The sequence below is a fragment of the Cygnus olor genome, chromosome 4, assembly GCF_009769625.2.
Source record: "Cygnus olor isolate bCygOlo1 chromosome 4, bCygOlo1.pri.v2, whole genome shotgun sequence".
Classification (NCBI taxonomy): domain Eukaryota; kingdom Metazoa; phylum Chordata; class Aves; order Anseriformes; family Anatidae; genus Cygnus; species Cygnus olor.
This window is the reverse complement of record NC_049172.1, coordinates 9673872-9689195: the sequence shown is the minus strand read 5'-3', so window position 1 is coordinate 9689195 and position 15324 is coordinate 9673872. Positions and strand designations below refer to the sequence as shown.

General features: G+C 40.9%; 1 protein-coding gene across 3 annotated transcripts in view; it reads left to right on the top strand.

The window, feature by feature from the left end:
* Positions 1-15065, top strand: part of GRID2 (glutamate ionotropic receptor delta type subunit 2) — an 805832-nt gene extending 790767 nt beyond the window's left edge. For all 3 annotated transcript variants that reach the window (XM_040555872.1, XM_040555874.1, XM_040555875.1), the window contains 2 exons: positions 8217-8457; positions 12367-15065. In XM_040555872.1, the coding sequence (XP_040411806.1) occupies positions 8217-8457; positions 12367-12789 (664 nt within the window). In that variant the 3' untranslated portion in view covers positions 12790-15065. The remainder of the gene's footprint in view (positions 1-8216; positions 8458-12366) is intronic.
* The last annotated feature ends 259 nt before the right edge of the window (positions 15066-15324 follow it).

Sequence of the window (15324 nt, the reverse complement as noted above, 5' to 3'; positions counted from 1 at the left end):
GCTGACCAGGGATCTTCTACTGGAGCTTAGGTGAAAAAAGAAAGTGTACGGCTGCTGGAAGGAGGGTCAGGCGACATGGAAGGAATACAGGGATGCTGTTCATGTTTGTAGGGAGAAAATTCGTGTGGCCAAAGCCCAACTAGAGTTGAAGCTGGCCATATCTGTGGGAGACAATAAAAAAGTTTTTTTTAGATATGTGAACAGGAAAAGGAGAACCAAAGAAAACATAGGTCCGCTATTTGATGGGGAAGGTCTCCTCACAAACAATGACATAGGCAAAGCAGAGACGTTTAATGCCTTCTTCACCTCTGTCTTCAACACTGATGATGGGCTTCGGGACCCAGGATGCCCTGAGCTGGAGGACCATGACGGTGGGAATGACAAACTCCCAACCGACCCTGAACGTGTGCGGGATTTGCTGCTCCACCTGGATCCATACAAGTCCATGGGTCTGGATGGGATTCATCCCAGGGTGCTTAAAGAGCTGGCTGACGTCATCGCAGGACCTCTCTCAATTATTCAACGATCTTGGGAATCTGGAGAGGTCCCAGTAGACTGGAAGCTGGCAAACATGCCAATTTTCAAGAAGGGCAAGAAAGAAGACCCTAGCAATTACAGGCCTGTCAGTTTCACATCAGTGCCTGGTAAAATTATGGAGAAGATGATCCTTGAAGTTATTGAAGCGCACCTGGGGGACAATGCAGTCATTGGTCCCAGCCAACATGGGTTCACGAGGGGTAGGTCCCGCCTAACAAATTTGATTTCCTTTTATGTTAAGATCACCCATATAGTCGATCAAGGGAAACCAGCTGATGTGATCTTTTTGGACTTCAGCAAAGCTTTTGACACGGTTTCCCATAGGATCCTACTGGACAAAATATCCAGCATACAACTAAACAAAAACATCATATGATGGGTGAGCAATTGGCTGATGGGCAGGGCTCAAAGAGTTGTGGTAAATGGGGACACATCAGGCTGGCAGAAGGTCACTAGTGGAGTCCCTCAAGGCTCCATTTTAGGGCCAGTCCTCTTCAATGTTTCTATAAACGATTTGGATGTAGGACTAGAAGGTGTTTTGAGCAAATTTGCTGACGACACCAAACTTGGAGGAGTTATAGACTTGGCTGAGGGTGGAAAGGCCTTGCAGAGAGATCTGGACAGATTGGAGAGCTGGGCGATCACCAGCCACATGAAGTTTAACAAAAGCAAGTGCCAGGTCCTGCACCTGGCACAGGGCAACCCTGGCTGTACGTACAGACTGGGTGACGAGATGCTGGAGAGCAGCCCCGCAGAGAGGGATCTGGGGGTTGTGGTTGACAGCAAGTTGAATATGAGCCAGCAGTGTGCCCTGGCAGCCAGGAGGGCCAACCATATCCTGGGGTGCATCAAGCACGGCATTGCTAGTCAGTCAAGGGAAGTGATTGTCCCGCTCTACTCTGCGCTGGTGCGGCCTCACCTTGAGTACTGTGTGCAGTTCTGGGCACCACAGTACAAAAAGGACATTAAACTGTTGGAGAGTGTCCAGAGGAGGGCAATGAAGATGGTGAGGGCCTAGAGGGGAAGACATATGAGGAGCAGCTGAGGTCACTGGGCCTGTTCAGCCTGGAGAAGAGAAGGCTGAGGGGGACCTCATCGCAGTCTACAACTTCCTTGCAAGGGGGAATGGAGGGGCAGGGGACCTATTCTCCATAAACACCAGTGATAGAACCCACAGGAACAGTGTTAAGCTGAGGCAGGGGAAGTTTAGGCTGGACATCAGGAAGAGGTTCTTCACCGAGAGGGTGGTTGCACACTGGAACAGGCTCCCCAGTGAAGTAGTCACTGCACCAAGCCTGTCTGAATTTAAGAAGCGTTTGGGCTGTGCACTTAGTCACATGGTCTAAAATTTTGGGTAGACCTGTGCGGTGCCAGGAGGTGGACTTGATGATCCTTATGGGTCCCTTCCAACTCGGGAGATTCTATGATTCTATGGTGGCATAGCATGACTTGCCGTAAGGAATTAATTTGGTGTTTACCATAATAGGATTAAGCTTAATAAACTAATGATATTTGTGTATCTATCTTTAGGTGTTCGGTTGTCATTTAGGATTTATAAATAGGTATTAATTCTTTTATCACTGCTTTCTCCCGAACAGGCAACACATGGAAAGGTCTGTATGGTGAAAGGCCAGTAAAACACACCTAATTTTTTTTTTAATAATAAAAGTAAGCAAATGATCTCGAAAGATCGGAGACTTTCTTTATCAGTTTCTGAACTGTTAGCATTTAATATAGCCACATGACCTGAATAAAACTATTGTAGAACAGTTCTTATGAAGTTCTACCACAGTTGTGTAATAAGTATAGTTAGTATCTCTTTTCTTATTACTGCAGGTGCTGTTTCACTTCAGTTTAGCATTCTGTATTTGGGAGAGTGTTTGTGCAAGTTTAACAGATTTAAGTAAAAACAAGTTCACTAATTTGAACAAAGTGATACTAATTTATGGGATCCGAGTCACGAGTGCTGCCTATTCTGAAGCTAATGGTCAATTGCTGAGCAAAACCAGAAGGTCAGCTGTTTTCTCTCCTACAATTGCTCGATATGCAGATTCTTAATGCCGAACACCAGGTCTGTTTTACCACAGCCGTTTCTATTGTATATAGAAAGTGAGAGGTTTATCCTGCTTTCTGCCGGATGACTTCCCAGTGACAGCAGTAGGACGCTGAGGGCTGCTGAAGGGCAGGTGTAAAAGTGGCTGCCTGCCCTCCTTCGTGGGGCATGAGTTAGTAGGGTTTTGATCTCCTTGCAGTCCCTGCCAGAAAACAGACTTCACAGCTGGGCCCAAGGGCATTGTTTTGCTGGGTCAAGTGGTAGGAGCTGGTGGAGAGGGAGTGTGGCTTCATCTAATCTGGCAGCCTGAGCTGCGTTTGGCTGGCGTGAAAAACTACCTCTCCTGCAGCTTGTGATTGGTAGCTCATTAAAATGCTGGCTTAAAAATAAAATAAAATCAGAAAAACAAGAACTGTTTCTTCAAAAGGAGCATTTCTTGTTTACAGTTATCAAGACCTGTAGTCAACAGAAGGACTGGAATAGCAGTGATCTCTGTCTTTCAAGGTGTTTCATTCATCTTGCATGCTCTCCTAGCATCGCCTCAGCCTGCTCAGGAGTGGGCATGAGCACTGCTCTGCTCTTTGTTTCACCCCAGGACATTGATTTCTGCACATCTTCCTACACTTGCTCCATCTCCATTTTTCAGTGATCAGGTACCCCTTTTAATTCTAGGGTTAGGTCTAGAGGTGGTTAACTTGGTAGTGCAGCTGGGGCTGGGCAAGCAGCTATTTTAGGATGAACTAAAAAGTTAGGATTTTTTGTTTGTTTGTTTTCTTATCCCTCTATTCTGTGAATTTGGGCAAGACAAAAATCACGCACAAATATTCGCCTACTGCATATAAATACAAATAAATCCTTCACTCTCCTCAGCAGCTTGGGCAGCAGGGGAATGACAATATTTGTTGGTTCTTAGGATAGCATTGAAGTTAAGGCTTTGTGCATCAATGTGCATCCCTTGCAAGGCCACAATGATGAGGCCAGAATAATGAAATTTCATCTTATCTCAGCAAGACAAGAGGGGAACTTAATTCTGCAAAGACTTAGCACCAGATGTTCTTTAGAAGAGCTACGGTATGAGACTTTTGCCCAAAGAGTTTGACTCCCTGCTCGCTGCTGAAGAAGTTACTGGAGCTAATACCTCCTGGTGCAGGAAGCTGATATTTAGTAACCCTTCCTATCTCAGACCATGAGCTGGCATTTCAGGCTGTAAATGTCCTTCCACGTCTTTTGCTTGCTACTTCTAACTCAGAATAAACCAGCAAACTCAAAAAACAGCATTGTCACAGATGTCTCCATTTTGTAGCACTTGTGAAGCATTTGTGATACATTGCTCTCATAATGAGTTTCATTTCTGGGGGTATTTTGGACGAGTAATCACATCTAACTGCCAGCAGCAAGGTATGTGGTTACTGAGCTGAATTCAGCTCTAGTCTCATTGTTTCAGTAGGAAAGGATTTTTTCCTATCAGTGTCAGATTTGGAAACCACATGCAGTTTAGTTTTGTGTGCTTATATCCACTAGACATCAATCAGCACTGTGAATTCATAGAATCACAGAGTGGTTTGGGGTCATTGTTTGGTTTTGGTTCAAATGAAAGTATATGCAGACATTCTCTTTTTTATTATTTTTTTTTTGCAGTTTAATAACTTTACCTCATTGCCTTGAAAATGTTACTGTAACAATTCGCCTGCTAGAGAAATATATATTATAACCCACACTCTATCCATAAGCAAGTTTTAAAGGTCATGGTCTTTTTCAGACAAATGAGATTATTTCAATATACGGACTCCTTGCATAACCTTAAGACTATGGTATTTTGAAACAGCAGGAAGTCACGCACCCTACTTCTTTCCACTCCTCTTACTACTGACTCACACGCTGCAATGTCAGTCCATGCTGCAGGTTCAAAGGAGCCAAAAAACGTCAAGGAAACGTTCAGTTGTGAGACATTTGATCTTGTGAAGAGAGGACCTGCTGAACGTTATCATAGCAGTTAGCATATCGTTATCATTCATAGCATTTAGTTAATGCATTATTATTTTAGTCAGTTATTAAATTTGAAAATCAAATACCAAACTGATTATAGCGTCTGCTACCCAACAGGTATCTGATTAGATTGTGTGAGGGCACCCAGCAGGAGCTGCAGCAAAGGCACGTGTTTTTATGGCAAGACTGCCATCGTGTGGGAAGTTCTTGCAGCATGCAAGTGTAACGGTGCCCATCTGCTGCACGCTTCCAAGAAACTTTCCTTCCTAATGTCATTCTTCATGGAATTTCAATAAAAGTACAGTTTTCATTTCTGAAAACGTGCTACAAAAAGAGTGATTTCCCTAACGGGAAAAATTGGGTAGCGCTAAAACTTTCTAGTGTTAACTATTGCCTTGGTTCCACTAACAATTGAATTCAGAAACAAAGTATTTCCTAAGTCTAATAGAACCAGGGTCTCTCTCTCTCTTTTTTTTTTTTTCTTCTCTGCATGAAGTTAATATAGTTGAATATTCATGCTCTCATCATTTCTCCTGCTACGTAGTTTATATCTCAACATCTGTTTTCAGTTGCGGTTTTACAAGGCTTCATTATAAACTTTCAATTTCTTAAGCTTTTCCATGTAATTGTTTAATTACTGTCCTTGGAGTCTGCTTCTTTTTTTTTTTTTTTTTTTTTTTTTTTTTTTTTTTTTATGTTTTCCTTTAAATAATTGAACTTACATGTTACATCCATAAAGAAAATTGATGATAATTACCAGGAGTACAAATAGGAATAAATCTCTGTTAAGGAACAAGCTAAAGTTCAGTGTTTTATGCAAATGCCTATTGTTGAAAAGATGTCTTGTGTAATCAGAAATTATACTGACAAGTGAAGAATCATTTAATTAATGAGAATAGAGCAATCATTTGGATGGTTCATTCTATTACTGACTGAATAAAAGAGAGAAAATAGCCCTGCTCAGGGATTAGAGCTGCTGCTGAAAGAAAGGAAGAAAAAAATACAGAATGTTGTTCTGTTATTGCCTTATGTAGATAGTATAGTAATTCCTAAATAGAAATATATGTATATATGCCAAATTAATCTTCTATTACTTTGTAAGAACTTATAGAAAAGGGTTCTGTTTGTCAGAAACAATGACTGTCTGCTTCCTGTGCTAACTTAAATACCTGGGCTGAAATATTCCCATAAATCCTAATGCAGGATGCAAGGGGAGTGAGAACTGGCATTACAGTGAATTTCGTCTATAAGCACTGCATGCCATGTGACATACAGTCACAGAGGAGTAGTTTTGGTAACAAGGGACCTCCAGAGGTCTCTAGCCCATACCTCTGTTTGAAGCAGGTCTAGTTAGGTCAGGTTGCTCAGGCTTCCTTGCCCCGTGGACCTTCGAATATGACCAGGGATAATATGATCAAAACTGTTCCAGTGTTTGACCTCTCTTTTTGTAAGAACTTTTTTTTTTTTTTTAAATCTAGTTGGAACTGCTTGTGCTCAGGCATGTCCCTGTTGCCTCTCCCCTTGTCACCACTCACCTCTGAGAAGGATCTGGCTGCAGCTTCCCTACACTCTGCCCATAGGTAGCTGCAGGCAGCAAGAACGAGCATGTGTTTGGGCCTTGTCCCTTCAAAGCTTCTGTTACGTGGGTGTCATACAGCATCTAATCTGTCCCTTGAAGCAGAACGGACAGTCTTCCAGTCCTTGGCTGATCCCTGCCTCCTTTGGAAGCTCCAGGATGGGACTTCTCCAGGTTGGCTTTGGGTTTCCCATACAACTCTCACCTTGTTCTCCAGTCTCCAGGGCTTAGGCCCTTCAGCAGTGTACTGCCAGCAGGCACTGCACACAACTTGTCCTGCTTCTTATAAACACAAAGTTACTTGAACAAGGTGCTTTTGGCACCTCTGGTTCTCACGACCCTAGGAAGGCACTGTTCCCTTTGGTACAGCACAGAGATGGACAAGCAGCTCACCCTGAACTGGCTGTGCTCTCAGTCATGGGACATACTCCTAGGCAGGATGAAAAAAACTCACTCCAGAGCTGTGCTGGGGTTTAAACACAGCTGCGTGAAGTCTCCCACTCCTGGTAGGACCACAGTGTAAGCATTCAGACATTTGGATGTGCCATAACAAATTTAAAGTCTTTATTAACAAGCCCACATGTTCAAACGGAATGAAAGATTGAATGATGTCTATATAGAGCAGCTGGTTTTTTACTTCCGAGGTGCATTTCAATTCCCTTTTGCAATACTGTATTTTTCTGAGGTTGAGGAAGACCACTGCACTGATCGGTTATGATAGCCATCAGTCAGTGGGACAGCCTCTCCTCTGGTGTGGTACAGTTTCTGGTAGGAGCATCCCAGACCTCTGCTGGATTGTGTGCACTTGGATTTTTTGCATGCTGTGTCAAATGATTGCACAAGTGATTGTTTGCTTTCCAACACTGAATGAAAAACAGATTTATTACATGAAGGAAAATATTAATTTTGTTTTACTCTTTTTAAATGTAATAATTGATTTACTTTTTTTTCTTTTTTTTTTTAATTTTGAGTAACCAGAAGCATCCAGCTGCTACTCTAGGCACTTCTGGATGTTTTTAGAGATCTCTCCTTAAGAATTTATTGATATTAACAAATTAACCAAATATGAAAATCTTCCAAACACAGTTTTCGTTTCTCAAACCACTCACCCCCAAGGAAGTCTAGCAAAATATGTAGGCCTTGCAATCTGCCCAGCAAATATTCAGCAGCAGGCTGGGTGTGTGGGTGCAAGGATGAGTGAGTTCCACAGCAAAGAGCCTTCCCATGGAAATTGCTTGCCAACAGATTGCATACTCCTGTTGAGCAAGATTAGTTTAGGTCTTCGCTGAGTGCAACTAATGTGATACTGCTCTACACTCTTTCCAAAGCAGCAGGTAGGTAACCAGATAACAATCAGTTTACAATAAGATAACGTATTCTGCAGTATATCTGAACTGTATTTTCCCCGAGGGAATAGCTTGAAGCTGCGACAGGGGCCATTCAGGCTGGGTATCAGGAAAGGGTTCTTCACCGAGAGGGTGGTCAGGCCCTGGGACAGGCTCCCCAGGGAAGTGGTCATGGCACTGAGCCTGCCAGAATTCATGAAGTGTTTGGACAATGCTCTTAGACACATGGTCTGATTTGTTCATATATTTTGGGGTGGTCCTTTGGGGACCCAGGAGTTGGACTTGATGATCCTTGTGGGTCTCTTCCAACTTGGATATTCTATGATTCTATGAAATATCTCTTCTCCAACTATTAAAATGCAAAATACATATTTTCAAATATCTCACACACAACAAAAGATTGCTATGGTCTGTAGTAAAAGCCAGTTAAGAAAATAAAATGTACTAACTAAAGCATTTTCACTAAGGTTCTAAAAAGAATGAGAGACTTGTGGGTGCTTTTGTGCATCTAGAGTGGAGCATGGATGTCCATATGCTCAGTCTTACAGGCAACCTCATCTTCAAGCTTTCTTTTCTGCTAACTCAGTCTGTCTGGATTCCTGAGCAGCTTGGCCTTCCCAGATGCACAGGAGGGTTGCAAGTAGTCGGGTTACAGCCTTGTGCCCTCGCACTAGGTGCCACCCCAGTGTAACCCCTGACTCTGTGGTTTCTCCTGTAGGATTTTGGAGCTGCAGCAGAACGGCGACATGGACATACTGAAGCATAAGTGGTGGCCAAAGAACGGTCAATGTGATCTTTACTCATCTGTGGATACCAAACAGAAAGGAGGCGCCCTGGACATAAAAAGCTTTGCAGGTGTTTTCTGCATCCTTGCAGCTGGGATTGTCCTATCCTGTTTCATTGCAATGTTGGAAACATGGTGGAATAAAAGGAAAGGCTCCCGGGTTCCGTCAAAAGAGGTATTAGACCCTCCGTTTCTCATGGGAAATTTTCATGCACCCTAAAGAATATTGCCTTGAATTTAGATTATTGCCTTTAGAGAGGGTGGGGGAAAAATCAGAAAATAGTCCTTAACTTCCTAATTTTTAAGGTAAACGTTCCTCAAAATCTCTTTAGGTATTCTTTCTAGAGAAACTTGAAGGAAAAAAAAATGTATATTGGTGATGTATAAATATTCTGAGTAAAACACAACCTTTACTTGTAGAATAATACATTATTAGTACATCAACATTTGGTGCATTATTCCCATTGGTGAGAGCTAATCCTCACCAGTAAGTTCAGAGGCTTCTTGTCTTTTTCTTGCAAAATATATCCCCTAAGCTTGATGGCTGAGTCTTTCAAAATAGACTTTCAGAGCTTAGCCCTTTAATCAGCAGTTAGCTTCTTAAATAAGCTTGTCCTGATTTTCAGAACTGTTAACCTCTTGGGACTTCCACAAACTTCGGTTCTCATTATTTAACCTGAAGTCCGGGGAAGCAAGAGTTCTTTAGATTTTTCAGATTCAGGCCAGACTTGTTTCTGAAATCTATTACAGACTTGTTTTAGAAAATCTTGGACAGCGAGTGGGGGACGTGTGTCATTTCACACCAGAGATGAGTTTGGTTTCACACCTGCATGTGTAATGCACTCCTTCCCATGGCAATCCACCTGGTGCTTTACCAGCCATTTCCACTAGCAAAAAAAAAAGTTATTAAAGTATACTTGGCAGAGATGCCCAAAGGTGAACCTAAATATGAGCTGTAATATAGTGCTATCAATTATAGCTATTTTGTGTAGCTTAGATGCTTGTTGTGGGGTATTTCTGTTAATTTGCGTGCAGTGGTCTCACCTTCTCTGCAGTTTCTCCATTGTGTTTATTCCTGCTAATCTAATGCTGTGTAATCAGGCAGGACTAATTATGCTACCTAATTAGACAGCATTGGCACTGATATTAGAATACTTTTAATCTTTTCTTGCCTGTTTTAATTCCCAAGCTTTTTCTGTTAAAGATCTGGACCGGACCATTATTAAAAACAAAAAAAATCTCTAGTCCTTTAATTGGCTTTCTCAGGAATGGGAACCATCTAGTTTCAACTGGTAAATTATCAAAAAACTAAAATTTACAATACTGCTGTTTACCCAGACTTTCAGAATGTCATACTTCATATTTATTTGGTGCAAAACATAATAATTAATATCAAAGGAAAAGGAAAAAAAAAAAAACAACCCTGATGTTTTATATAATTATAAAATGTCCCATTTAAATTTTCAAACATAGAATTTTGAACGTATAGTTTTCTCAAATGGTGTAATTCGGCCTCCTTGATCTTTGCCACGTATTCATCAGCTTAGCTTTTAAAATTGCATATCAAAGCTCCACTGAAAAGCTTGGCTCAAAAAAATTAATTTAACATGGACATATGTGCTGAATGCCCCCGCTACCCTGGATGCGGGGGTCATTCAGCAAAGAAATACATCTTAACTAACTTTCTTAAAATTCATTTTAGCTTCCATGAAATCCATTGGCTCTTCCAGGCCACTAGTCCCGAATCGGGGGTCAGATTGGGCCAGTTTGTGGTCAGCAAGCCAACCCTTTTTCCTGGTGGCTGCCATCTTGTGCTCCAGAATGCAAGCATTTATACTGAAAAAAAATTGTCTTATGGTTGCGAAGATAACATTTCAGTCGCGTACCAGAAGTAATCCATTCAATGATGTCTGCCTGAGTCTGCAGACAGCCTTAAACGGTAGCTCTGAGAGAAGTATGAACTGCCCCAGTAATCTCAATGGGATGTTGACTCTGAAGCCTGATGATAATTTAAATGTGAAAACTGCTGAATATTTCACTACTGATCACACAAGAGAGAAGAGGAAAGATCATATTATGGAGATGTGCACAATCTTACTGTGAGTGGGTCTCATTTTGGTGTATCGATTGGGTGGAGATCGGGTTGTGGGCTAAGCATGGGAGAATATCACCGCTTATATATTTTTACTGGTCTGACCCTAGCCCCAAATGCATCTCAGTAAGAGAAAAATGAGGAATATTCTGAATAACTTACAGAGGCTCAGAAGTAATTAAATTCAAATTGGCATTTGAAATTACGGTGTTTGTATGCTTTTCAAAATTATAAAATAATAATAATATATAAAAATAAGGACTGTCCCTTAGAGACATAGTCATGACTTGCATGTGCTGACGGAGCCTCTGTATATTTCTTTAGATGCCCACGTGGCCCCAGTTCTTCTGCATCCATATGTAGCTCCAAAGATTTTAGGAGAGAGCTTTTGGTGAATGCGTTTGGTTTTGGTGTCACCTGTGTGGTTGTTATGTGCATCCATGTCTATGTCCACATGTGAATAAACTATAGACAGAAAGCTAAGCCCGGGAAACTAGCACTGCATTTTTTCCCTCCCATGATGAGCTCAAAGCCTCTGTGATCAGATTTGTTTCCAAAGCCATCATCCAGACCCTGGGAGAGCCCTGTTGCCCGTTCCCCACCCCTCTCCCCCCCCAGTTTGTCTCCCTGTCCCTGCCCTTGGAGTGTAAGATCCCAGAGGGGAGCTGGTCCCTCACTCTCCCTTGAGTCGGGCTTTGTATTCGGTGTGGTACCAGTGCAAATATTTGGTGATCCGTTTTGCTAAGCAGATGAACTCCTGCAGTTTGTTCTAGGTGGACTTTTTCAGAGTGCTTGACTTCATCCCTAGACAAAGGAGGGACCTAAAGCCCATTCTGTATACTAGGAGTTTTGCGATCGATTCAATGAGCTCTGGATCAAGCCAGTCATTGAATTGCAGTAATCGAGTCTGGAAGTCATCAGTGCACATCTATCGGCCGCCCTATTGTCCTCTGTGAGGTCCTAGAGTGTGAGATATTTCTAGTGGCCTGGAAGAGCCAGTAGATTTCACAGAGATTAAGGTAAATGTTCAGGTTAGTTGGAACTGATTTTTGTTCTGAATGAGCTGCGCTACCTAGACTGAGGGAATATCCCTTATATGTGTATACGTAATGCCACTTTGAATTAAGCTTTGCAGTTCAGTAGAAATATATATGTACAATACAGGTGATTTACTGGGTCACCCAGGACGTTCCCCTCTTTTTTTAATTCTCATGCATTTAAATTTTCAATTATAACGAACAAGCCTCTTCAATTGAGTTCTCTTGGGGGAGAGATTTAAGAAGGAAAAAGGAGAGAGGTAAGAGAGGAGTGATGCTGTATTATAATGAATACACCAGGCCGCCTTCTCACCCACAGCAGCATAATTCCATCTGAATTGATGGCATTGCTTCTTTGTAGGTAAGGAGAGAAATAATCCCTTCTTTGGCATCACAATTTAAAATTATCTGGTGTACTTCTTCCTGCGTGATGTCAATGGGTCACCAGTGCTTGGATTTGGGTCTGGAAGTTCAGCTTTTCTGCAATTTGTAATTTAAAAGCAAAAATCAATCTGAGAAGTTTTAGCCCTTCCTTAAGCCCTGAGAGAATGAACGCTGATGAAGACGGCAGTCTGGTCCTTGAGAGCCTCCCATTTTGACACTAAAATGTAGCCATCACTGCAGCGTTTAAGAGCTGGCATTAACCCAGACATCCAAGATGATGCTCTATTTTCACTGTACAAAGAAAGCTGCTGGTAGCACTTGGAGTTTTGTCATTCATATTCAGGGCTTGAAGGTAGCTGTGGAAGAAGGGTCTGCCTGGGTTTGTTTTAGCCCATCCAGCTTCGGGAGGTGGGGGTGTTTGCTGGTGGTGTTAGAGCTGTCCACAGCTAAGATGAAGCTTTAGTAAGTGTGTATTGTGTTTACCGAGCGGTTCTGATTGCACTGTGAAACTTCAATCCTGCAAAAGAGATGGCAATAGTGAGTGGTACATCTTGTTCTTCTCCTTCCCCAGGATGACAAGGAAATCGATCTGGAGCACCTCCACAGGCGCGTGAACAGCCTCTGCACAGATGACGACAGTCCCCATAAACAGTTCTCCACATCGTCGATTGACTTGACCCCGCTGGACATTGACACTTTGCCCACCCGTCAAGCACTGGAGCAAATCAGTGACTTCAGAAACACTCACATCACAACAACCACCTTCATACCAGAACAGATCCAGACGCTGAGCCGCACACTGTCTGCTAAAGCCGCTTCTGGCTTCTCCTTCGGCAACGTACCTGAGCACCGAACTGGCCCCTTCAGGCACAGGGCACCTAACGGTGGCTTTTTCAGAAGCCCCATCAAAACAATGTCATCCATCCCTTACCAACCAACTCCTACTCTGGGGCTGAATCTCGGTAGTGATCCAGACCGAGGCACCTCCATATGAGCATCAGACCAAGTTTCTTCACTCTTTCTTTTTTAGGACTCCCTTTGCAAGGAGCAGCTGTAATATTGTGGGACTAACACGGATGTAACCTTTTTTTTTTCCTTTTTTTTTTTGTTTTTCTTTTTGCTTTTGAGGGTTTTTTAATTTGTTTGTTTCCTTTGTTTTCTTTTTTTTTCCTTTATTTTATTTAAGAAAAGAATCAGGATTATTCGTAACAACTCTTCCTCTTCTCTGCTTTCTCAGCCTGGTCTCCTCCTCTTTCTCCCTTTATTATCTTTACTACTTGAGTCACTTATTCTTTGATTTATCACCACATTAGGTTTCGGTTACTTCAGGCTTTTCATATACTTAAATATAGGAAACATGTAGTGATTAATGCATAAAAAACCCTGAGGATTACTTTAAAGAAGGGCATTCGCTCCTCCTCCTGCACCGCCTTTTTTTACTATAATTGCAATAACTTAAGTCCTTTACATGTATTCTGCTGCATCCGATCAGTGCTCCACTGCTGTGTGTCCTTTTAACTGTGGACCAAAGGCAAACCCTGCGATTTAAAAGAAAAAAAAAAAAGTATAAAAAAAGGCAAAAAAAAGGCAAAAATTAAAAAAAAAAGTTAAAAGACCATCCAAGCCCCATAATACAAGAATGCAATTTTGTAGGATTACAAAAAGCCATTACTATGCCAGTAAAGACTACAGTTAAATCTACTTTTGCACTGCAACAGTGCATATGACCTTTATGTGATTGTACAGTGTTAAAAGTTTTTCTTATGTACAGTAAACTGTATCATATGGCAGAAGCCTCTGTTGTGTTAAATAAATTAGTATCTCATACATATATATATATACATATATACACACAGGTATGTATATATATATATACATGTATATATAGCTATAAAATGGCAGCCGTTGCTATTGCAATTCATTTAATAAAGCTTTAGTAAAAATGTGTTGTATACAGGAAAGATGTACAGTGCAGGGGGTCTTTTCATTTAGAAAAGACAGGTTGCTTTAATGTTATTCTGACTTGCGTTGTTTGCCAACAGAGCATATTTTATACTTTTTTATTAGAACATCCAGGGCAATTTAATGTTTGTACCTAGATGTAACTCGTTTGATTAGGTTTTGCATTGGCTATTGAGCATTCTATAAGGCTAACCTTGATAATTTTACTTTACGTTAATTAAAATGGAACACTCTCTTAGGTATACCACACTCGTGAGCAACTAATACAGCTCTGGAGAAGTTTAAACATAGATCAAAGGTTAATAAATTATTTTCCAAGTCAGTACAGTTGATCGATATAATAATGGTGTTAGTGGAGAAAAAGCCCTTGAGAAATACTGATGTGGCCTTAATTATAATTACATATTGTTTGAAGGGGAAAAATATATATGAACAGGCGCTCATTTTAACCCTTTGTGTGTTAAGTTAGATTTAGAGGAGCTACATACTTTTTACATTAGTGCCAACTGTATAGAACAAGAGAAAGAACAGCAGTGAGAGCAGAACCAGTGCCTGTTTTGGCACCAGCTTTTTAAAGTAACACTGTTACCTGTTAGAAATGTAGGAAGAGCTTTCAATTTGTAATCCTTAAAACTAAAGATGCAGTTAAGTAGAAAGCAAGCAGTTTATCCTGTGAGGTTTCATTTTTGTTTGTTTTGTTTTATTATTTTTTTTTGTTTGGTTTGGTTTTTAATGCAACCATACACTTATTTTAATCTAACTCATTCTTTGGCTAGGATTAATATGAATCAGCCTATGTGATTTGCTTTAGGATAAATTAAAAGGTATATTCTTCAAATCTATTCTATTTTGACGCTAATTCTGTTCTGGGGGAGCATCTTGTACTGTCACTGTTTTTTGTACTAAATCTTCAAATATTGTCTACTGTGTAAGGCAGAACAAATTCTTATTGTGCAAAAGGCCATTTTGTTTCCAGGGTAGCAAGTGTCTAAAAGCATGCACAACTTGCTTCCCCCTTGTAACATTCATGAACTCATCCACACCTCTGAGCAAAAATTAAAATAAAAAAAAAAAAAAAGAAAATTTCTTTCCAACAAGCTACATAGGGACATACCAGATGTTGCAGTGATTTTAGCTATATAAAAAAAAAAAATGTTAACCATGTACGATATTTAAAATAGGCCTATTTTGATGTGTTGCCTATTATACAGATACACAAAACACTTTTTGGAGGCCTCAGTTACAAGTGGCAGAGCTTTCTGTGTATAATTTGTCTAAATAATTTGTCTAATAAAATTGTTTTCTAAACTTGTGTTTTCTCCTGCTTAAATGCTGAGTACTCTGAGATTTTCCATCTGTGGCAGGTGTCTGCCCCTGAATGTTTTTGCCATACCAGAAATTGCTGCACAATTCACTGGCTGGAAAAATAAATAAATAAATAAAGATTTTTAAAAAAGAAAGAAAGAAAGAAAAAAACACCCACATCGACTACAAACAGCTTTTACAGCAAGTTACACCACCATCGCCATCTATTTGTCTCATTATTTCCTGTGTAGTGAGCACATGA